This window comes from Staurois parvus, unplaced genomic scaffold (genome assembly GCF_062004578.1).
Source record: "Staurois parvus isolate SC_StPar_1 unplaced genomic scaffold, SC_StPar_1.0 ptg000604l, whole genome shotgun sequence".
Lineage (NCBI taxonomy): Eukaryota > Metazoa > Chordata > Amphibia > Anura > Ranidae > Staurois > Staurois parvus.
In genome coordinates this window covers 4,033,261-4,059,222 of record NW_028318400.1, presented here as the reverse complement: position 1 = coordinate 4,059,222, position 25,962 = coordinate 4,033,261, and the positions used below count along the sequence as shown (strand labels likewise).

At 40.4% G+C, this 25,962-nt stretch overlaps 1 protein-coding gene across 1 annotated transcript; it reads right to left on the bottom strand.

The window, feature by feature from the left end:
• Positions 1-11,476: 11,476 nt before the first annotated feature.
• Positions 11,477-25,222, bottom strand: ACTA2 (actin alpha 2, smooth muscle). The gene is made up of 9 exons (XM_089692782.1): positions 25,072-25,222; positions 20,776-20,942; positions 19,272-19,400; positions 15,775-15,885; positions 14,642-14,726; positions 14,196-14,357; positions 13,911-14,102; positions 12,581-12,762; positions 11,477-11,785 (listed from the first exon to the last, which is right to left on the bottom strand). Exons 2-9 carry the CDS (start codon positions 20,902-20,904, stop codon positions 11,642-11,644), a joined length of 1,134 nt encoding a protein of 377 aa, XP_089548908.1. The 5' UTR covers positions 20,905-20,942; positions 25,072-25,222; the 3' UTR covers positions 11,477-11,641.
• Positions 25,223-25,962: the final 740 nt, after the last annotated feature.

Below are 25,962 nucleotides of genomic sequence, written 5' to 3'. Positions count from 1 at the left end.
AAATAAAATCTAACTTTTGTTGACATATTATAAGAATGTCTAATCTGTAATTTGATGCCTTTTGGAGATTTTTTCCATCTTTCCTTGGCTTCTTTATGCACATTAATACAAATGTTTAGCTGGGGTGCCCAAACTTTCGATCCCCACTGTATATAATAAAAAAATAGAAAACCCAGTGACCCAGTGTGTGGGAAAAAAAAGTATATATTTCACTGGGGTACAGCGTTGCATTACTGCGCAATTGTAAGTTAAAGTAACGCAGTGTTAAATAGTGTAAAATGGCCTAGTTGTAAGCCGTGTACCGGGGTGGGCTCCCCAGGATACAGTGAAGTCACGAACGTGGAAAGCAACCCCAACACCAGCTTTTGTCACAACAGAATTCTACTTAGATGTGGCAAATAAACAAAACCACAAATGCTGGAATATACAATAAATTTACATACACCCAGCCCAAAGGCTGAGACCCTTGTGCTGCACAGCACGGCGCCTTCTGATGGATGAAGGTAGAAAGTGTAGTAATTTACCTACTGGCGGGCACAAATAAGCTGCCACACCTTACATGTTATTACCCTAAAAGAGCAGGAATCGGTGTATGGTATGGGCTAGCCTGCGGTGCAGCACAACAGCTTACAATCTTACACAGATCTACAGTATTCCCCCTCCCATAACTGGTCCTGTAGCACGTGCCTGAGTATTCCTTCTGAGCAAAACACCAGTCTGGCTTGAGTTTGTAGGATTTTATCAGCTCTCCAATGTGAAATGTCACTTTAAGTTGTGGAGTCCTTACAATGATCAGTAACAACACTTGTGGCCTGACACAAACAGAGACCCTAACTAACTAACTATAGGCCTGTCTCAGTCCTATAGGCGCCAACACTGAAATGAGGTCTGCTACATCCACTGGTGACTCTGAACAGAACAAATGTCTCTCCACGAAGCATGCGATGTCACAGTATATATATTGCTTAGTTCCTCAGCTTCCCATCAGGTTCCTGGCCGCAATCTTCCTTTCTTTGAACAGGGTTAGCGTCTTGAACACCATCAGCTTCACTCAACTGAATTTCTGATTACGGAGGGCTGTCCTCACAACTGGATGGCATCGGATTCTCAGATCACACAGCCCCCCTTCTCTCTCTCAAGCATGGCTGCTCTCCTCTCCTTTTCCTGTTCACTCTCCAAGTGTAAAACCCCACCTCTTCATGAATATAGAAATCTCTATGCAGTCTGAGGCTGTGTTAGAAAAAACAGTGACATCTTGTGGCTAAAATGCAGAATGTCAGTCAGAACGTTTTTAATCTACTTCAATCAGTGTCCAAACAATGAAAGTTGTTTCCCCATCTCACATGGTCATGAAGGTTGTAAAATTTTTTGGAGGGCAAGTGGTTAAATAAAGCAGACAACTCGTGCTTATCCTTCGAAAAAGCATTCCAGGTTCCTCTACCGATCAAACTACCGACTTGCTTTTTTGTGCCGATTCCACTTATCAGTATATGCAGCAAGGCACAGTCTGCTCCTCCAGCTAGGGGGAGAAGAATGAAAGGAAGCCTCTACTGAAAGGACGTAGACTGCCACTGCCAACCACCAGCTGAAAATTAGTTGCCTGGCTTCTGTTGGAGTCAGTAACCCAGAATACCCATTCAGCAAATGGAGACAGTGTTAAGTTAGAATTCCTGACCTGCATATCTGTGCCAGGTCAGTGGTTTACAATGTACTGAAGCCATCGGATCAGTATAACATCTATTCAGGTAACCTTTTCAGAAGGAGGGATGGCAAGTAGGCTCCATGTACACGGGACACTTCTGAACAATGGAAACTGACTGCTGGAAAACGTAGGTTAAAAAACGGCTGTTTAGCTGCATTTGCATACCGTGTTTATGAGCATTTGCGTTTAGAATCATTTTTTAAAGATAACTTCAGGAGAACTTCCAAAATGCCCAGAATGCACTGAAAAACAGTAAAAAATTAAATATTTCAGACATTTTGAGAGAAATAGAGAGAGCAGAAGCAGAGAGAGCAGTATTTGTTTTTTTTTGTGGTGGTTGGATCTTTCAGCTCAATTCTGTGCAGAAATTATTGCAGCGGTGTCTAACATATTTTCTTTCATGCGAAACCTCAAAGTATGGTGTGCTAGGTCCATTTGAGTACCGGGAAAACGCTTTGCATGTATTTTTCAGGATAAAAAAAGGCTCTGGACAGCATCTGGAAATGGAAGAGTTAAAAAAAAATTTCCAAACGCAAATGCTTATAAATGCTGTTAGCCGCGTTTACACGCGTTTACAAGCATTTGGCATTTGAAACGCTGATAAAATCTACTCCTGAATGCAAGTTTGGTGCGTTCAAAAAAACAACTGTAAAATCAACTGCCTGTAAATGACATAATGCACATGGACACATAGGAAAACATTAGGGAAAGTTCAGGGGCTGCTGAAAAAAATGCAGAAAAGCTCCTCAACGTGAGTTTATCAGCTGCAGTGTACATGGAGCCCTACTGTCCATATTTTCTCTCAGCAAAGATTTCCTTTAAGACAGGTTCAGCATGAAGCTTCTGGTTCTCTTAAAGAGACTCTGACACCTTGATCATGCGGGGAACAATGACTGTGTCTCTCCAAAGGTGCCTCTCCCCCACCCAACCCTGTTATACTCACCTTGCCTTTCCTTCCTATGTCACATCCAGTTCTCCCCCAGTAAAGTGACAGTGCTCAGACCTAGTGATTTGCTCCTCGGCTGCAGCACTGTCACAGAGGAAGAAGTCACAAACTTTTCTGTATGCATTTTGCATTTCCAGCTGCTGAGGAAAGATCAGTGGGAAAGTACTGGCATGGCACCTATAGGGGGGATCTGCAGCCCTTTTACAGTGTCTCTTTAACTACAAATATAAAGGTGGTCCACATCTTTCATCATTACATGGGACTTGTCTTTCTGTAGGTTTTCCTTTTTACTTGAAGCAGAACTAAACCCTCCTATCCTCTACAGCCAAGGAAGCTGCCATCTTAGTCTTGGTAAAACTGCAGTTGCCATGGTGCTGCACATACTGTATGATCTGTTAAGAAACCAGCAATTTTATGGCTTGACAGTTCGTTTGAGAGCACAAGCTACTGTTATCTTTCATGGCATGGCTTTTGGGAAACTGTTAAAGCAGAATTAAACCCAAATGATATCAAAGCTTACCAATTCTTAGATGTGATGCTGTATAATTTTTATCTATTTTCATACGGTGATCCATCCAGTAAGTCTGCTGTTTTCCAACAGATAGGCTCTCTTGCAATTATAGGGATAAGACATAACATTCAACACTGACAGGGGTGCTTAAAATGATCAGCTTTTATTTATTTATGTACAACCTTTCTCCCAAAAGAAACAAAACTGTTCCTGCTGTATCTGCTTTATAAATTATTAGCTGGAGTCTGACTTCAATTTGTTAGTGTATCTAAATCTGATAATGCATCTAACACTCCCCTCCTCCCATACTGACATTGCTGCTGTCCAAATCTGCCCCCTGTGCTTATTTATCCAGAGTGATATCTGTATAATTCAGGAGGTGTATTACTGGCCAGATCCCGAGGTGAAAACAGAAGGAAAAGCCTAAAAAAATTAAAATTGATGCAGCCACCACATCTAATGATTGATGAGCTTGTACACTCCTTGAGGGTTAGGGACTGATGTGAATGTACAATATATATATGTAAAGCGCTGCCAGGGGCGGACTGATCATTCAAGCACTCGGGCACTGGTTCAGTAGGGGGCCCCATGAGATGCCCCTGGTAGCTTTCATGGGCTTTTTCATAGGCTTTTTCATGTATGGGTGAGGACACAGGGGCCCCATGATCCCCTATTGCCCGGGGGCCCCATGAGTTGTCAGTCCATCCCTGAGCGCTGCGTATATTGGCAGTGCTATATAAGTACCTGTAATAAATAAATAAATGAGCTGCAATATAGGAGGGGTGTTCAAGTCAAACTGGGACTTTTGAGTTTATATAATAAAGGAACAGATTTCAAGGAGTGAAAACTGCATTTATTTTACAATATACTCCCCTGCTACATTTGTACACTTATCCTAGCATTTAACTAATGCCTGGAAAGCTTTGGCATAGAAATATTTGTCAGTGTGTGTGAACCATCCTTGGACAGCCTGGTGCACTTCGTCATCATTGTGTTCACCGTTCCCACAGAAAGATTTGTCTCTTGTGCAATTTCATGACAAGTTATGCGTTGATTATCCAGGATCAGGTGTTCCATGCACTGAATGTTCACAGTAATGACTGCTGTGGGCTGAGAACCACCATGGCTGGGGTCATCACTGACAGACGTACGGCCATCTTTGAAACGCTTACACCATTAAAATGTCTTACTGCGGCTGAGCGTCTCATCACCATATTGTGCTTGAAGTCTTCTGCAGATATCCATGGGTTTTACACCTTCATTCACAAGAAATGTCCTCACCACCCGTTGTTCCATGCACACACCAACACTGTTGTCTGCCATCTTGATTACTGGCCCATGACATGTGTGCTGCCTATCAGTAATAGAACACACTAGTCCATTACTACTGCATGTAGCACTGCCACACTACCATCGTTTTTTATACCTGTAAAATAAAAGTCCTGGTTTCACTTTAATACCCCTTGTATTAAATGTTTTGGTTTTTGACTTTCTACCACTTTAAATATTATTATATTATACAGTATTTATATAGCGCTAAAAGGTTTGCTCAGCGCTGTACAATATAGTGGGGGACAGAACATGAGACAATACAGTAACAAAACATAATAAAATATTTAAATCAATGTGTTTATTTCTGCTTTAAACCTCCACTTCAAGGCTAGAGTTGAGCTATGCTACCAAAATTGGAAAGGATTAATCTCTAGGAGATACATTGCTAAGCAGATATAAGAAATGGCTTCCTGTGGTGTAAAATACATAAGTTGAATGTATTAGTAGTAGTAGTTAATCTTGCACATTGTTCAATCATGTAATTGATCACTGTTGCAGGCTACTGCATAATACTTGTGTAATTTACTTCATATGGAGTCCATTCTTTCCATCTGTTTATTGATCGGTTGCCTCTGATTTATCACCAGCAATAATAATGTATAGAACTAACTGATATACCTTCCATTCTCCTGTGACCTGATAGCAGCATAATAAATTGTGGGTATTTAACCATCTAAAGAGGTAATGCAGATGTGCATAAACTTCCATTGTCTCTTGTGTGCTTTACCAAACCACGCTTTCTAAAATGAATAAAGTAACACATGTTGTGCACTTAAGGATACTATGGGGTCGATTTACTAAAATTGGAGAGTGCAAAATCTGACACAACTCTGCATGGAAACCAGTCAGCTTCCACTTTTTTTTTTTTTTGTCAAAGCTTAATTGTAAAAGCTGAAGTTAAAAGCTGATTGGCTACCACGCATAGCTGCACCATGGCCCTTCTCTCACTGATTCTCCATTGTCCACCAGTGTAATGAGGTCCTTCTCCCACCGACATTCCCACTGACCACCAGTGAAATGGGGCCCTTCTCCCACTGACTCTCATAATGTAAGAAAAATTATACTGTATGCCACCTTCCTTATTCTGTTAATTCTGCTACTATACTGTGATATATATATATATAGATATATATATATATATACACACACACACACACTAAATATTACCAAGAGTTCCCTGATGCCTTGGATGTTGTTTCAAGGGTTCCTCCTAAATCATAAAGGTTGGTATAAGCAATAAATAGCAATCTGCTTTTCTCTGCACAGTTCACATGCTTTTGCATCAAGCTATCCCTTTTTAACCTGTTTATGGCTGTTTAGCGCAATTCTAAAGCTTTTCAGCATTCAATTTGTCTGCAGAAGACTAACTGATAGAAGCTTGTTTTCCTTCCTTCATTGTCAATACACTAGCCTTGGTCATTCTTTAATCCTGTGTGAAATAAACACTATATTGCCAAATCATTGGATTCAGGTGTTCCAATCACCTCCATGGCCACAGGTGTATAAAATCAAGCACCTAGGCATGCAAACTGCTTCTGCAAACATTTGTGAAAGAATGGGTCACTCTCAGGAGCTCAGTGAATTCAAGCGTGGTACCGCGATAATTGCTGGCGCCTTTCCCACATGGCTTTTACATATATATAGCAGCTATCTGACGTCCCTGCCTGTAAGCCCAGCACCCTTTGATAATGTGCATCGCACAAAACGCGTCAGGGGGGCTACAGTATCCGGATGTGGCTGGTGGCCATCCTGAACAGTATCTGGTCAGTGTTTACCTTCATTTTATCCCTACTATTCATTGTTGTGTTACCTTCTGATACAATAAACTCAGTGTCTACGGTATCATGCTATATGGTGTCCCTTATTGGGCTCTCTTCAATGAGAGTCCCATTGAACCTGTTCAAAGGGACCCCAGATGGTGACACGTTTGAGACTCTTGGAGTACCTACCCTGAGTTGCGATTGGAAGGTGTATGACCCTGACCTTACCTTGGCAGTAGATGACCGCTACCTGATGTAACAGGATAATTTCACATGCGTATGTTTGACACACTTCTGGTGAGTGCGTATTTTTTACCCTAGATTCACCGTGTGGTACACTGGAACCCTGCCCCATGCACTCATTAGGATCTACTGGATCCCCACGTTGGGCCTTTATTTACCTTGGGACTTTTTATTCACTCAAGTTCACCTCAGTGTGATCTGATACTCTGCACTTTATTTTATGCTATAATATGCTGTTTTTATTTATGTTATTTTAGCGCTGCACCTTTATATGTATGTACCGTGATAGGCTGCCACCTGTGCAATAAGTCCATCCATGAAATTTCCTTGCTACTAAATATTCCACGGTCAACTGTTAGTGGTATTATAACAAAGTGGAAGCAACTGGGAACAACAGCAACTCAGCCATGAAGTGCTAGGCCACATAAAATGACAGAGCGGGGTCAGTGCATGCTGAAGCTCACAGTGCACAGAAGTCGCCAACTGTCTGCAGAGTCAATAGCTAAAGACTTTGTGTGGCCTTCGGATTAGAGCAACAGTGCGCAGAGAGCTTCATGGAATTGGTTTCCATGGCCGAGCAGCTGCATCCAAGCCTTATATCACCAAGTGCAATGCAAAGCATCAGATGCAGTGGAGTAAAGCACGCTGCCACTGGACTCTAGAGCAGTGGAGACGTGTTCTCTGAAGTGATGAATTATGCTTCTCTGTCTGGCGATCCAATTCACGTGTCTGGGTTTGGAGGTTGCCAGGAGAACGGTACTTGCCTGACTGCATTGTGCCAAGTGTAGTTTGGTGGAGGGAGGATTATGGTGTGGAGTTGTTTTTCAGGGGTTGGGCTTGGCCCCTTAGTTCAAGTGAAGGGAACTCTTAAGGCGTCAGCATACCAAGACATTTTGGACAATTTCATGCTCCCAACTTTGAGGGAACAGTTTGGGGATGACCCCTTCCCTTTCCAACATGACTGCGCACCAGTGCACAAAGTAAGGTCCATAAAGACATGGATGAGCGAGTTTGGAGTGGAGGAACTTGACTGGCCTGCCTCAATCCGATAGAACACCTTTGGGATGAATTAGAGTGGAGACTGTGAGCCAGGCCTTCTTGTCTGACATCAGTGCCTGACCTCACAAATGTGCTTCTGGAAGAATGGTCAAACATAGAGATGAGCGAATCGAACTTGGCGAAGTGGAATTCATTTCGAATATTAGGAAAAATTTGATTCGCACCGAATCCGAATATTAGCAAACTTAGGATGCGCGAATCGAATTTTTCCCGATCGGCCGATTTTCATCCCTTCTACAGCCGGCAAAAAGTGTCCCTGCAGAGAGCTCCGCTATTTCTGACAGTTCTCTGACAGTTCCTTCACATTTACAGCGGTTGAAACATTGTATCTATTTGTTTCCATTTAGGATACAGATGTTTTTATTCGGAAACAAATAGATACAATGTTTCAACCGCTGTAAATGTGAAGGAACTGTCAGAGAACTGTCAGAAATAGCGGAGCTCTCTGCAGATACACTTTTTGCTGTACTGGAATTCTTCTTCTTTTCATTCTTCTTCTTCTTTTCATTCTTCTTCTTCTTTTCATTCTTCTTCTTCTTCTTTTCATTCTTCTTTTCATTCTTCTTCTTCTTTTCATTCTTCTTCTTCTTCTTTTCATTCTTCTTTTCATTCTTCTCATTCTTCTTTTCATTCTTCTTTTCATTCTTCTTCTCATTCTTCTTTTCATTCTTCTTCTTCTTCTTTTCATTCTTCTTCTTTTCATTCTTCTTATTCTTCTTTTCATTCTTCTTTTCATTCTTCTTCTTCTTTTCATTCTTCTTTTCATTCTTCTTCTTCTTCTTTTCATTCTTCTTCTTCTTTTCATTCTTCTCATTCTTCTTTTCATTCTTCTTTTCATTCTTCTTCTTCTTCTTTTCATTCTTCTTCTTCTTCTTTTCATTCTTCTTCTTCTTTTCATTCTTCTTTTCATTCTTCTTCTTCTTCTTTTCATTCTTCTTCTTCTTTTCATTCTTCTTTTCATTCTTCTTCTTCTTCTTTTCATTCTTCTTCTTCTTCTTCTTTTCATTCTTCTTTTCATTCTTCTTCTCATTCTTCTTTTCATTCTTCTTCTTCTTCTTTTCATTCTTCTTCTTCTTCTTTTCATTCTTCTTCTTCTTTTCATTCTTCTTTTCATTCTTCTTTTCATTCTTCTTCTTCTTCTTTTCATTCTTCTTCTTCTTCTTTTCATTCTTCTTTTCATTCTTCTTCTTCTTCTTTTCATTCTGCTTCTTCTTCTTTTCATTCTTCTTTTCATTCTTCTCATTCTTCTTTTCATTCTTCTTTTCATTTTTCTTCTCATTCTTTTTATTCTTCTTCTTTTCATTCTTCTTCTTCTTCTTCTTTTCATTCTTCTTCTTCTTCTTTTCATTCTTCTTCTTTTCATTCTTCTTTTCATTCTTCTCATTCTTCTTTTCATTCTTCTTCTCATTCTTCTTTTCATTCTTCTTCTTCTTCTTTTCATTCTTCTTCTCATTCTTCTTTTCATTCTTCTTCTTCTTCTTTTCATTCTTCTTCTTCTTCTTCTTTTCATTCTTCTTTTCATTCTTCTTCTTCTTCTTTTCATTCTTCTTTTCATTCTTCTTCTCATTCTTCTTTTCATTCTTCTTCTTTTCATTCTTCTTCTTCTTCTTTTCATTCTTCTTCTTCTTCTTTTCATTCTTCTTTTCATTCTTCTTCTTCTTCTTTTCATTCTTCTTTTCATTCTTCTCATTCTTCTTTTCATTCTTCTTTTCATTCTTCTTCTTCTTCTTTTCATTCTTCTTTTCATTCTTCTTCTTCTTCTTTTCATTCTTCTTCTTCTTCTTCCTCTTCTTCTTCTTCTTCGTCGTGCCCCGTGACTGCCCAAATGAGTGAAGTGTGCGGTGATTCTAAGATCGACGGCACTCATCTGCATGTCATACTGACTGACAGTATTATTTCTCTTCCCCAGCAGACTCCAAGGGCATTTAAATTAAAGGTACAGTGTTCTGCACTAATATAAAGGCTCTCTGAAGCCTAGAAACCCTTTTAATAAGTTAAATTCGCAGCGAATAAATTTGCATCGAATCGAATTTCTTCCGCAAATTCGGCGAATCAGCCGAATCGAATTTTTGAATAATTCGCTCATCTCTAGTCAAACATTTCCATAGACACCCTCCTAAACCTTGTGGACATCCTTCCCAGAAGAGTTAAAGATATTATAGCTGCAAAGGGTGGGCCAACTCAATATTGAACCCTATGGACTAAGACTGGGATGCTATTAAAGTTCATATGCGTGTAAAGGCAGGCATCCCATTACTTTTGCCAGTATGGTGTATTTTGGTTTTCAAGGGATTTGTTTAGAAGATCATAGTACATAAACACACACGTGTGTGTGTGTCTGTGTGTCTGTGTGTGTGTATATGTGTATATTTGAAGTTGCTAGGTCTATGTTACAAAAAAATGGAGCAACAATTCCATTTTCTTGCTTCATTTACATTTGATGGATGGTCTTTGCTCCAGTTTTTGTAAGTCAACTATTTTAATATTAAATGATAAACTCACCTTTTTTACAAAAAATAATAAATGCACGTTTGCAGGTAAAAAAAAATGTGCATTTATTATTTTCTGTTTCTGGAGCCTCTAAAGCATTGCACCAGCAATCATCAGATTGCTGGTGCCATGCAGGTCTCCTGACCTGTCAGTATATCTGCGTGTCCATGCATCCCATATGGGCAAATAAATACTAATATTTGGTCATTTATAAACGGCCTCCCGGCACCCTGCTTGTGCGCACTCCCTGGGAGCGCGCAGCACCACGATCCGGTGCCCGCTGTGTCCTCCGGACACAGTGGATCACCGATCGTCGGACGGGACCTCTGTATGAGGTCCCGATCATGTGATCACTGATTGGCCAATCAGTGATCACATGCAGAGTAGTAAGCAAGATGTCACTTCTGTCATCATTGCTTACTACGTGTGAAATCTGTGAATGATCACAGAGGTCACATGGTACAAGGCTATTCACAACAGCCTTGTACCATGTGACAAGCTGTGACCAATCACAGCTCACTCAGTAGTTCTCAATGGCTGCAAGAATGCAGCCAGAGAGAAGGAGAAATGATTGCTTTTATATCCTTTATGGGTGTAAAAGCAATCAGTGTAAAAAAAAAAATCTTCATCACCCCCCACAAGTAGTACAGTGTCACCATAGTGACACTGTACTGCTAGGATGACAGTATGTAAAAAATAAATTAAAAAAAAAAATGTAAAAAACATTTTTAAAAAATTATAATTTTTGGTTATAAACTAATTTGGGTTATTTTTTTTACTACGAATATAACGAAATAAATTTTGGCCAAGATTTATGATGAAATACTATTTATTTGCAAAATTTTATAAGAAAAACACTTTTTTAAAAATTTTTGGACATTTTAATTTACATAGCAAAAAAAATAAAAATCCCAGTGGTGAATAAATACCACCAAAATAAAGCTATATGTGTCGCAAAAAAATGCTAAAAAATTCATATGGGTACAGTGTTGCATGACTGCGCAATTGTCATTCAAGGTGTGACAGCGCTGAAAACTGAAAATTGGCCTGGACAGGAAGGGGGTAAAAGTGTCCATACAGGAAGTGGTTAAAACTGATTCATAATGATCTCATCTGAATCTGACAATGGTGACTGTGTCCCCCTTTCCACATTCTGCAAAGCTAAAAGTTCCTGAATAAATGCTCCCATCTCTACACCGATCTATACAAAATATGTCAGAACACAGCATAGACTGAAGGCAGCATTTCTCAGTGAAAGACTTCGGATCTAGTAGTTGCTTCCATAAAGTTTTTTTTTTCCTCTAGCAGCTGTACCCAAAATATTCAAATCGACCTTTCCTTTTACATTATGACCTTTGCGTCAGTTTACTAAAGTACCACTAGAGGGTAGTCTAATCACATGCTTACAGAATTGAAATCTCCACACTGAGAAATTGGTAGAATAGTTTAAGCTTTAATCATAACAAACAAACAAAAAAAAAATACTTTATCGAATTAGAGCCTAAGACAGGATTTGGAATGAAATGGTGGCCATGTACTTTTTGAAGTACACTTGAAAATGTATCTTGAAATAAAAGACAATATAAAAGAGAGGACATTTAAAAGCATTTGCGGTGCACAATGGAGGGGCCGGCTTCATCATATTCTGGTTTGCTGATCCACATCTGCTGGAAGGTAGACAAGGAAGCCAGGATGGACCCACCAATCCAGACTGAGTATTTGCGTTCGGGGGGAGCGATGATCTAATGGGAAGATGGAAAGTGAGGTAGTTACTATACCTAATTCCTACTATTTGTAGGTACTTTTTAGCAGAGTATTTAATAGAACAAAATATATGACCTTAAAAGTAAAAGATTTACACATACGCAAGTAGGTTTTATTACTCATATATCTGAGGTGAGCAGAACATATTTAAAATGTACAGCAGTATGTGCTGAGATGACTTTCTATATTTTGAATATGAAAGTACATTTGTTACAAATACTTTAAGAAGTAAAATTTCATCAATAGCCCAAAGTAAGTTGTGCAGTAACCTTTAGCAACAAAATGACACTGAAACTAGAGAATCTGATTTATGATTGGTTTCTGAGTTCATGACTTCTCCTTTACTTATATTTTTATGAACTGTTTTTTTTTTTGCATGATACTTTTTTGGCATTGGGGTAGGGAAAGGGGAAATCTTAAGAGTGGGAAATCCTGCTATGTATAGAAAGCTAGCTATCTAAAAATTTCACTAATCGTGCTCCCATTTCCAGTCATCAGGGACCACTAGTGGGTTGTATGGTTTGTAGACTTCAAAAGTGAGAGCACGGTTGTGTTCATTAGTAACATTCTAGACGGCCTTCCATGCTTCTTTACCTTTGATTCTATGACTATGCTATTGGTCCATTAGAATTAGTGTTGGAAGCTATGGCCTTTGGTGTTCATTCACACTCAATGCATTTTTCTATATCTCTGAAAATGTGTAGTAGGTCACTACGACGATTATGAAAACCCTTCACAAGGTTAACATTTCATAGGTTGCCAGATTATCTTACCTTGATTTTCATGGTGCTGGGGGCCAAAGCAGTGATTTCTTTTTGCATTCTGTCAGCGATGCCAGGGTACATGGTGGTACCTCCTGACAATACATTGTTGGCATACAGATCCTTCCTGATATCAATGTCACATTTCATGATGCTGTTGTAGGTGGTTTCATGGATGCCAGCAGATTCCATTCCTATGTAATACAAAGGAGTTCATAATTTAATACACATTGTGAGGGTAACAGTCCCACAATACCTACTAAGAATCACTAATCTTTTTTTTTTATAGAGGTGGAAACCTTTAACATGCAAGGTGAGGTGTCTGCATTCAAGAAACTGGTCAAATAATCTGCAGAACTATATATGGTTTGCACGTTCTCTACTACAAAAGGTATTTACTATATTCCTTTACCTAATTTGCTTTGTATTAATTATGACCTACTATATATAGATGTCCTTAAAATGTCACTAAACCTACATCGTAAAAAACTATCAATAAATGCTGTATTACATGCTGTTTATACTCTTCAGTCACTATGGGATTTGTTTTCTGTACTCTGCAAAAAAAACACTGGTTGATCTCGCTGTTCTCTATCTCCCCTTTCTGTCCATGTCCCCAATGCAGCTGGGGATTTTGCAGAGCACTGTTGGCAGCTTGTGCACATGCTCAGTTTTCAGTTAATTTCTGTGCTCTGCATTTTCTCCCTGATCACATCTGAGCAGCCCATGTGACTATAGAGTCACACATGTGGGTATGTACACATTGATAAATGACAGTCCTCTCCCTCCATCCTCCTTCTCTATGCCCACTAACCAGCTAAACACAATGGAGGTTGGATATTACATGTTGATTGATGGAGGCTTCACCTCCCAGATATTGTAGGACACAGGCTGAAGGGGTGTGACACAGCCTGTGACTGACAGAAATCTGCCCACACCATGCTATTGCCAAAAAATAATAAAGATTTTATTTCAAATATATATTTGTATGATGATTTAAAACAGTGCATTGATATTAATTATTTATTTTTACTCTGTATCCCAAATTCTGTTTTTTTTTAAACATTTTTGTTTTGAACATGTGACCAGCAGCAGAGGACTAGAAGCTCCTCCTGCCACTGTTTCCCTACAGACAGGATGGGAAGTAGCTGGGTCAAGTGACAACTCTATATTGATTAGGAAAAAGGTTCTTAAATGGTTTTTTACTTAAAATAATTACAGTGCCATCATCCATATTCAGAAAGAGAAGAGATAATGTAAAATAAACAGTGTGTGTTTAGTATCACTTTAGGCCATGGTCAATGATACAGCAGTCAAGGCAAATCCCTTTCTGTCAGCCTACCAATAAAAGATGGCTGGAAGAGGGTCTCAGGGCAGCGGAATCGCTCATTGCCAATGGTGATGACCTGACCGTCCGGAAGTTCATAGCTCTTTTCAAGGGAGGAAGAAGAGGCAGCAGTAGCCATTTCATTTTCAAAGTCCAGAGCCACGTAGCAGAGCTTCTCTTTAATGTCACGGACAATTTCTCTTTCCGCTGTAGGCAAGGGAAAACTCAGTGATTATCGCCTTGTCTCAGTACAGCAGGTAAAACTTTAGCTAGTTTGTGTTCATGGATCAAGAATCTTACCAGTAGTTACAAAGGAATAGCCGCGCTCAGTCAAGATCTTCATGAGGTAGTCTGTTAGGTCACGGCCAGCCAGATCAAGACGCATGATGGCATGAGGGAGGGCATAACCTTCATAGATTGGTACATTGTGGGTGACACCATCACCAGAGTCAAGTACGATACCTTTGGATAAAGAATAATTGGTCAAACAACTATTGCCAACCGAAAGACACTGTAAATATTCTACACTACTGGTTGTTCTCAAACTTCAGCAAGAACCCCAATGACAATTACAGTTTGTGTTATATGCTGGTGAAAACTGTTCTCCATTATTACCAGCATCTGAATCTGGTAACTGAATCATAGAGAGGAAGGAGAAATAAGCAACTGCATCATGATTGTTTTGGACAGTAGACTAAGCAGCATGCCCTAGGAAAATACACATGTGGCTTATCCTATATATTTACCAGTTGTACGGCCTGAAGCATAAAGGGATAGCACCGCCTGGATAGCCACATACATTGCTGGTACGTTGAAAGTTTCAAACATAATCTGCAAGGAGAGTAGAAGGTGTTAGTGATATTATTTCTGCTACTTATTCACACTTCCTGAATTAAACATAATCTACACTCTTCCTATGGTATATTACAAAGAAAGCAAATATTTGTGGAAACGTTACAAATTGGATTTACTTGTATCAAGTTGATAAATTAAATACCATGATGTGAGCTGCCTTGAAACAGCTTGATCGCTATATTGTGGTTATCTGCTTGGTTATGATAGTGCAGGCCATACTCTATGTGGATTTGGCTGGTTCCCCATGAACCAGTTAAAAATTGTGATGTGAGTGGCCCTGTAGCCCCTCCCCCTTATCCAACCTCCTTTGATTAAACTCATAATATAACACAGTACAAATAATAATGCAAAATATAATAAATTATAATATACAAGAGTCCAAGAAAAATCCCAAATAAAGTCCAGTGTTCCAAACAAAGTGATACAAAAAGTGAAGGAAAAAACTATATAATACATTTTCCAGCATGCTCACATCAATGGTGAATCATTTCTCCCACACCCACCAGATAAAGTGGGACACTGGACTTTATTTGGGATTTTTCTTGGACTTATATATTATAATTTATTTTTATTTTGCATTATTATTTGCGCTGTGTTATATTATGAGTTTTGTTGTTTTGTCATTTTTGAACAGCAGCATTTCTTTATTGATTGTTATTTCTTTGGCACAAGGTTTCAGTTTATTATCTTTTGATTAAAGACTGAAGGCGCTGGAGAGAACTGTTTTGGCCAACTAGCAGCTACATCCAATCAGATGCATCCACTGTTCGGGTGTCCTGACAGCTGTCAAAGTATTATAGGCACTAGGCACATCAGGGAATTAATCTATCTGTGCTGTATAGCAGGTAACTGTTAGTTTTCTAACAGTGTATGTCCAGCTTAACTAGCTTGCCAAATGAGCTGTCAAGGGGCCCTCTGAATAGCCAATTATCTATTCTTTGTCTCACTGTACTTGTGCGGATAGTACTTTGGCGTATTGTTGAGTCATGCCGGAAACAGCCAAAGTCTGTGAATAATGTAATACCTGGGTCATTTTTTCTCTGTTTGCTTTGGGATTCAGTGGAGCCTCTGTGAGAAGGGTTGGGTGTTCCTCTGGAGCCACACGCAGTTCATTGTAGAAACTGTGATGCCAGATCTAAGGAGAAAAAGAAATATATACATTTTCAGTTACAGTGTTCTATGTTCAAATATAACAATTACAACGGCTTAGTGTTGTCTTTCATTAGTTTTAGTCTAAACTGGAAATCTAATTAGCAAGATTCAGTTTATTGTTCATGACTGTACTTCATACCAAATGAAAGCCAAGAAACAACCACCCTTCATAAAGTCCAATACAGCCAGGGGCGGACTGACCATTCAAGCACTAAGGCACTGCCTGAGGGCCCGGGGTCAGTAGGGGGCCCCATGAAATGCCTCTGGTACCTTTTTTATAGGTTTTTTTGGTGTGCTTTGAATGTGGGTAAGGACACAGGGGCCCCATGGTCCCCTATTGCCCGGGGGCCCCATGAGTTATCAGTCCGCCCCTGAATACAGCCCATGTAAGATACTGATATTTTCTATATTAGACCATTTTTGCACGTCCAAACCTCACAGCCTGCTTTGATTTAGCTAGAAGTAGTTCCGCAAATTCAGCTGGATAGGTAAGATTAAAGATGTTTCCTCAGTCATTCAAACAGCTTCCTGATATCCAACTGCAGGTAACACTTGGATCAGTGCTGGAACATCTTCAACATTACAAAAGGCTGTTCACTTCAATGGGACTAATAAGTACTAGTTATATTATGACCTGAATCTAATAATGCTAGGTACACACTGGAAGTTATTTTTGTTCAACCCAGCGAGCTAAACGAAAAAAAAAAACCTCTCCATAGTGACACATCCAATGTTCGTGCGGCATTTTTACAACTGAGCTATTGTATTATGACAAGGGGAACACCCCCCTCCCCCCCTCCCCGCCAGGACACACTGATCGGCACTTGCAGCTGGCTGTCAGCACTGCTTAGATGCTGGTTTTCCAGCATGCCTGTTCGACTGAAGCCGATCGAGGAGCAGTACTCACGGGTTGAAAGTCAGCCAGTTCCAGCCGAACCAACCGTTTTTGGACAGTTTTCTGCTTGTGTGTATTCTTCCTTCACAGGCAGACTGCTTTAACTTCCCATCCAGCCCATGTATATAAATGGCTGGACGGGAGCAGTGCAGGAGGGGGTTGCTGCTCATAAACGACGCCCTCCATTTTAGCCTATGCGTGCTCCCTGGGACACAGTGGAACACCAATCGCTGTACGGACCTCTGTGTGAGGTCCCGATCATGTGATTACTGATTGGCTAATCAGTGATTACATGAATAGTAGTAAGCAATATGTCACTTCCTGACATCATTGCTTACTACTAGTGAAATCTGTGAATGATCACAGAGGTCACATGGTACAAGGCTATTCACAACCGCCTTGTACTATGTGACAAGCTGTGACCAGTCACAGCTCCCGCAGTATTTCACAATGGCTGCAAGAATGCAGCCAGAGAGAAATCGAAATGATTGCTTTTACAGCCTTTATGGGTGTAAAAGCAATCAGTGTAAAAAAAAAAAATCTTCATCACCCCCACAAGTAGTACAGTGTCACTATGAATAATAATATAAAAAATGTAAAAACATTTTGAAAATTTTAAATGTTTGGTTACAAACTAATTTGGGTTATTTTTTTTTTACTAAAAAGATAACTAAATACATTTTGGCCAAGATTTATGAAAATATTTGGACTTTTGAATAAATACCACCAAAATAAATTTTTATCTGTTTCAAAAGAATACTAAAAAATTCATATGGGTACAGTCTTGTATGACCGCACAATTGTCATTCAAAGTGTGACAGCACTGAAAGCTGAAAATTGTCCTGGATAGGAAGGGGGTAAAAGTGTCCGGACTTGAAGTGTTTAAAGCTGAATTCGGAGCAAGAAATATTTATTCCGCAATAGCCACAAAGGCTAATAATCAGCATTGTGTGCACCAAATGCATCTCCAAACCCTTGTGAGCGGAGGTGACACAGTCACTGTACTACACATACTCCATGCAGAAAACAGAGCTGTGGGAGGGGCCCAGGAGTCCAGCTCCCTACAAGCTGCCTGCATAAAACTACAGGAGGGGGCGAATACAAGACCAGTCATCCTGCACAGGGAGAGAGAGCAGAACTGACTGGTCATTATTACAAGTTTTACACTGAATTACTGCACAATTCTAGAAGAAATACACAAAGCACACAGAGATTTAAGGATTCACATGCTTCTTGTATTTAGATAATATTTGCTTATGCTGGAGTACACCTTTAATGGCTAAGTTCACCTTTAGAACATGTTACATGTTATACATGTATTTAGGGTAATATGTAACATGTTCCAGCAAGCCCTTCCTTCCCCATAACAGTAGGTGGGGATCTTCTCCCCCGCAGTTGCAGTCACATTTAATATTGGCGCAGCTGTGCAGGCAGGTTGGAAGATATCTGTGAATGAATAAACAACAAATCCCGTCTGCCACCGCGGCAGATAGCTTGTAGTTCTCAATGGACTATGAGTGTCCTGATCATTGCAATCGTAGTCCATTCACTCTTCCCCCAGCCCCCTAGCTGAAAGTCCATACAGAGCTACTGTGTGCCAGAGCCTGACATTGCACTCTCATTTCACTGATCGCAGGTGCAATGCTTTGCAGGCTTCTGTCAGAAAAATAAATGCACGTTTCTTCTGCAAAAATATGTGTTTATTCATTTTTCCTAAAGGGTGAACTTTGCCTTAAAAAAAAAAAAAGATTTTTTTTCTGAACTTTACAGTAAATTTACCCTAAATACAGTAGATGATATTATATGACGCTTGATCATTCTTTTAGGCTCTGCTATGAACACTGAGTTCAGTTATATTCTAACTGACCTATTCTATGCATTATTGTATGTGTGTGTATATATATATATATACATATACACACACAGCGGTGTATTTAAGTTTCATGCTGCCCTAGGCAACACAAAAATTGGTGGCCACCCCCCTTCCCCGCGGAGAGAGTTTGACACCAACCAACACCCCCCCCCTCGCCCGTGGAGAGACACTGACATTGACCAACAACAATCCTGTCCCCTCACCCAAAAGAGCCTTCCACTATCATTGCCCCACATATACCAGACCCCCTGGCAAGAGACAGAAGACACTCAATTCCACAGCTCTGGACATTCCCGGGAATGAGAGTCAGGCTCTACATACACCATCAAGCAGTCCGCAGTGTCTCTCGGTTCCCACCTGGTCCCCATGCCACATGTGTCCCTTCTTTCATCTTTTCTTCCAGGGGCCGGTGTTGCCCCCCCTGAAAAATGCAGCCCTAGGCAAATGCCTTGTTTGCCTTGTGGTATATATGCCCCTGTATGTATATATATATATATATATATACATATACATATACACACACACACTGTATACACACACAACTTACTATACATAATAACACAAGAAAAAAAAACATATACAATGTACTGGGAAAAGCTACCTTCTCCATGTCATCCCAGTTTGTGATGATGCCGTGTTCAATGGGGTATTTCAGTGTGAGGATACCTCTTTTGCTCTGAGCTTCATCACCTACATAGCTGTCCTTCTGACCCATACCCACCATCACACCCTGGAGAGAGACAAGAACAATGTGTTAGTGTAAATGGCAAAATATAGTAAACAGATTTATACTGTGGTAATACAGTGTGTGACAGGTATAACATCACAGAATGGTATTGCTGGGATATCAGTTGAACTCCAATTTTAATGATTATGTAACTTCTCTAATGTAGCATTATAGTTTACAATGCAGATATGCATATGGTTTAAATGTATGCAGTCCCAATATATATTAACTACATGTAATCTATTTTACTTATAAAAATGACATATAAAATAATGTTTATAATTGTGCATACCCACCCAAAAAATAATAAACAATTGGGGAACTTTATATGAATTGCTAGAGGGGTTTCACTGAAGTATTTTATGTCCATTTTGGCTGGGCAGTAAGGCACAAAGCACACCATTAGAGTCAGCCACTGAAATAATGATTATTTAGCTTAATAAATCATATATTTCTGTATATAATTTGTAATTTGTGAGCAGCTACATTGGCTGATTCCATATATGCAGTAGTTATCTACTTCTTTGATGTGCTTTGGTGTCCGTTTATGACACAGAGAATAGCTGCGATTCAACAGATCTCAGCTATTCTCTGGTCATTCACAGTTTATGACACTCAGGAGAACATGTTCAGCCCTTCACTGGAGATCTGTGTTCTCCCTCCAGATTCTCCAGCCCAGAGCTGGAGAATCAGAGGGACCGAAAACTAAGCAGAGATAATTTACCTCTGCTTAGTAAACTGATCTTTTACTATAATCTCGCGAGATTATAGTAAAATCAGCCGTTTTCCAGAGTTTGTAGACCGTTCTCCAGCGTTTGGAGATCGTTCTCCCTTCGTTCAGAGAACTGCTTCATAAACTGCATTCACAGGAGAACTGTGTTCTCCGAGAATGCCGGAGAACTGAGCAGCGATCTATTACCGCTGGTTCATAAACGGACACCTTTGCTGGTTCTCTAATCTAAGGTCTCTATGGCTGCAAATGACAGCAGTCTCTAATGACAGGAAACCTCCACAATGCTCCTGCTGGCCAAAGCCCATGTGAAGTTCATCTAGCTTTTACAAGGTGAAGCACAAGAATAAGGCTGACCAACATAATCATTCCAGCACCGATTAATGAATCTCCCACTGAGACTAGTATATGGCCAGTTTAATCTTTTTTATTGTTTAGCTCCTTTTACGTGAAGCAAAGACAATGATGTGATTTCATCAAAGCATACCATCTGTTGGTTTATGTGCATTGTGAATTTAACTGGAATAATTAAAGACCAACTCCACTTAAAACTGATAATTCAATGTGATGTGGTTTCTGACAAATTAGATCATGTCCCAACTGCTTATAATTCTCAAATACTTGAGTGGCAACTACAGTTGATCTGACCTGATGCCTGGGGCGACCCACGATGGAAGGGAATACTGCTCTTGGAGCATCGTCCCCAGCGAAGCCTGCCTTACACAGTCCAGAACCATTGTCGCATACCAATGCAGTAGTGTCTTCCTCGTCGCACATCTTTCTTTCAACTTACTCAAACCTCTCAAACAATAAACCTGCAGAGGAAGCAGAATGAGATATTTGACTTTATTTAGACAAATGACTTCTATAGCATTAGATTATTTTGAGAGGAACTACAGATCCCAGCATGATGCAACATTGGATGCCTGGCAGTGTGTTGTCTAAGCCATTCTTTGACACCTTACTAATGATAAGGTAGTAATTGCACTTGTGGTGAAACTTCAGGATATGGCATTGAAATATCAGCTTCCATCTACGATTACTTACACAGGTATGCGGCTCCATGACAAAAACCTGTACTGAAAGAAATATGGGGTTGCCAGTGCTGACTATCTTCTGAAAATGCTAGCTAACTGGCTTGCATGCTGATCCACTGGCTTTAATATCCTGAAGAATTATGCAACTGAGAAGATCTGTAGAAATTCTTCTCTGCGTATCTGTTTTGGAGTAGTGATTCAAGTACTGAAACCAGGGGATCAGCAGGACTACAGCCAGACAAATAGGATTTTCAGAATGAGCTCAGGCAGTAGCACATTCCTTGTTTCTCTTAAGACTTCCCTACCCTAATCAGTCAAAAATGAATTGCTACATTCTCTGAATATTTTCCATATTCAATAAAGGCTTGGATCTGATATCTGATCATACTTCAATGCTGAAAGGGAAAATGGGGTTATTTGTTAAAAAAAAAAAAAAGTACAGTGGGTGTAATCATAGGAATTGTTAAAGCTGAGATTTTACCTGTCTATATTTCTCCCCCTCCCTCAACATGTGAATTATACAGTTACATAAAATCTGTCTGCTTTCTATGTATTTAGAGCCAGTAATGCTGCCACTGGGTCTCTATGCTGCTCTATGCAATGCAGGGAACTCATGGCTGGTGGGAGGGGCTGTATATAGCTTCCAAAACCACAAACTAGGTAAAACCCACATATGGCAATAAGCCTCCAGGAATGACATCCATCGTATGAAAGGGGCAAGCCAGGGATGGGTCAGCTAGGGAGGAAAGGGCTAGATGAGGCTGGTTAAGGCTGGATGCCCTCCAGCAGGCAATGAGGAAGGCTTTATTTGACTTGCTGCAGATTCTAATGCACACTGAAAAGCTCACAGTGTTCAGTGAAATCAAAGTAAGCAGGTCAGTACATAAGAGGAGCCTGTACAGCTGTGCAAGACTAAGGTAGGGCTGGAAATCAGCTTTAAAGACACACTTTGGGATATGCAAATAATGTCTGAATACATGAGGTCTGTGCATTCTTACATGAATCTTGGAGTGCTTTGTGTATGTTTTCCAGATCTGTGCAGTAATCCAATATAAAGTTTGCCTTGGTGCAGGAGCTTCCTGTAATAAAGACCTGCCACTGCTGCCCTCTATCCTTCTACAGGATGACTGGTCTTGTATCCACCCCCTTCATAATACCTTTAGCCAACCAGCCAGTGGTGGATGAACCTGGTGGACTCCTTCCACATTTCTGTTCTCTGCACAGGGTATTTGCAGCGCAATGATGACGTCACTACTTTTACAAGGTAATATCTAAGTTTGCAAAGTCATTTGGTGCAAACAAAATTAATGTATACCCTTTGTGTCTATTAAAAACATATTAAAAGGAAATGTTGGTAATAAAAGCATATGATATTCTCTATAGAATAGGCCAGTGAGATTTCACCTACTTGCTGACCCCCCCCCCCCCCTTGGCAATGCTTATTCTTAAACTGCTTATACATATTAAAGTTTTACTGTACAAGTTCTGTACAAAAATGTACCTTTTTTACCAACAATGTAGTGCAAGGCCCTGCCTGACTGGATACAAATTGAAAGTGTTTTTTTTAGGTTTGACCTCATATTATATGATTCTTGGTAAATCTGAAGGAAAATTGTATAATACGATTGTATAATGTATGGTCACAGTACAATCTAGTCACTAAATGACATATCTACACTCTGTGCAGGCTTACAGATGCGTTCAGATGATGTCATTTTAGCTATTTAATATTTAAGTGACACCATTTGACTTTTGTCAGCAAAACATACTATAAATGGTCCGTTCCTTATTGTATAATGAGGAGCCCGTACATGATCATAAAACGATTTCCCAGAAAGAAAATCTTGTTGGCAGAACGCGCTGCGCTGAGTCTGTGTGTGTATAGAGGCTGCAGTCTTCCTGGTGATCCCGGATGAATGAAGTGGCTGGCTCAGTACAAGCCATTTCCTAATTAGGAAATAGTCTGTCAAATGTCTGTTTTGGGAGCAGAATTCCAGGTCAGGGGGTTTTGTTCCTCCAAACACGCATCCAAAGCTCACTGCCAGCCAGAAAAAAAAAATGACTGGGGAGGGGCTGAGACAAATTTATAAATATATTTAATGAGCTCTCTCAGGCACAAAGCAGATTCAGATCAGCAAACACAGAAGTTCTGCAGTCATATAAAAACACAGCTGTTTGATTGCATGCACCTTGTATCACTTAGCCAGAACACTGCAGAAAATGTCATTCATCAGGTTACACACCATAGACCAGCCAATCTCAACCAGGGTTCCTCCAGAGTTTGCTAGGGGTTCCTTGAGCTGTGACCTCCTATTTGATGGTGCCCGCATAGTTCTGAGGCCAATGCCACTTGGTAGAGTCAATTCCAGGACACCAATGATCTGTCTATATAGGTGGCATTCTGACCACCATGGTGAGAGGGGCATTCTACCCACTGACCGACAAGGTAAGGAGGCATTCTTCTACCAGACCACTAATGTAAGAGGCATTCTTCCCTCTGACCACCAATGTATGGGGACATTCTTTCCACTCACCACCAATGTAAGGGGAGGCGTTCTTCCCACTGGCCACCAATGTATGGGGGCAGTCTTCCCATTGGCCACCACTATAAGGGGACATTCTTTCCCACTGACCAACACTATAAGGGGGCATTATTTCCACTATCTACCACTATAAAGGGGCATGTTTCCCACTGACTACCAATTTATGGGGTCAGTCTTCCCACTGACCACCAATTTATGGGGTCAGTCTTCCCACTGACCACCAATGTATGGGGGCATTCTTCCCACTGACCACCAATGTATGGGGTCAGTCTTCCCACTGACCACCAATTTATGGGGTCAGTCTTCCCACTGACCACCAATTTATGGGGTCAGTCTTCCCACTGACCACCAATTTATGGGGTCAGTCTTCCCACTGACCACCAATTTATGGGGTCAGTCTTCCCACTGACCACCAATGTAAGAGGACATTCTTCCCACTGACCACCAATGTAATGGGGGCATTCTTCCCAATGACCACCAATGTAATGGGGGTATTCTTCCCACTGACCACCAATGTAATGGGGGCATTCTTCCAGCTAATTACCAATGTAAAGGGGGCATTCTTTCCACTGTCCACCACTTTAAGGGACATTGGTCCTACTGACCACCACTGTAAGGGGGCATTCTTCCCCCTGACAACCACTTTAAGGGGCATTTTTCTCATAGACCACCATTATAAAAGGACATTCTTCCCACTGACCACCGCTGCAAGGGGGCATTCTTCCCATTATCCCAAGTAGGGGTTCCCCAAGACAAAAAATATTTTAAGGGTTCCTCTTGGGTAAAAAAAATACTGAGAAAGGCTGCCATAGATTATCAAAACGCCACTTTATCAGCCCCACTGAATGCATTTTTAGTATAAGAAAGAAGATCTGTCTGTGTAGCTAGCACCAACCAGTCAGTTTCCACTTGACATTTTAAAGTGCAGGTTTGTAATGGGTGGAAGAATTAAATAGGCTACCAGAGGCAACTCAGACTGTTCTTCTTTCAGATATTTTTTAACTATAACATGCAATTCAAAGTCTTTGCAATTTCTTGAAAGGCTAATTAAAAACACATTATCCAAGTCAATCCAGAGCAGCAACGGTTAAACATCTGTTATCACTAGAAATCTCTAAGTACTAAATAGATCAATTTAAGTGAATTATATAAACTCACTGAAGAGTAACATATAATAGTTATGTTTTACCATTTAAACGGTTCAGTATTTGTTTTAAATGTAACATGTTTTAAAACAAGCAGCATCACAAGCCTAGACAATGCAACAGGTATGATTACACAGACCAGAGTAGTCATCATGATATGGAGGAAGCCATAGACTATGCAGGACAGATCTGGTATACTAATGGTGGGGTAGCACTTACCCTGACAGTGCTTTGCTGGGGTTAGCTGCTCCGGGATGGTGCACTGAGAACGTGGAGGATGTTTGACTATATAGTGTGTTGGCCTGTTCTCCTCCCACCAGCTTCCCAAAGAAGGAGCACAGACAGACTTCAACCCCATCTCTCACTCTAACACATCCATATAGGGACCTCAAGACAAAAACCTCTGATCTGGGTGGATGAGGGCCCTGGGTCTCTTCCATTGCATTCCATTATAGTACTCAAGAAACAGGAGGAGATTTCAGCTTGGAGAATATAAACAAAATTTAAAAATTTGGGACAGCTGCTAAAATACTGACATACTGTACTCCTGACAAGCAGCCCCTGGCATGAAATAAACATTCTTCCATACAGGGCAGACGCATTGTACAGCGGATAAGAAAACCCTATATTGTGCACTAGGAGTGGATGAGTTCATGGTGGAATTTCTCTTCCAAAAAGGGAGTGACGCATATATCCCTGCAATGGGGTGCCGTGCTTTTCATCATACCGGTGCGTCTACCACTGACACAGCATAGAATATGTATATCTTACAGGGATACACCACTGGATGTGTAACATATGGCATATCTTCTGCTTTCTAGCACACTGCATTTTATGTTATTTAAATATAATGTAATAGCACCGTGGCTTAAGAGTTTGCACTTCTGTGTGGCAGCACTAGGGTTGTCAGTATGAATCCCAACCACGATGCTACCTGCATGGAGTTTGCATGTTCTCCCTGCGTTTGCATGGGATTCCTCCTGGTACTCTGGCTTCCACCATTCTACAAAGACATGCTGGTAAGTTGATTGGCCCATGTATGTATGTATGAATGTGAGTTAGGGACCTTAGATTGTAAGCAACCTGAGGGCAGAGACTGATGTATAATGT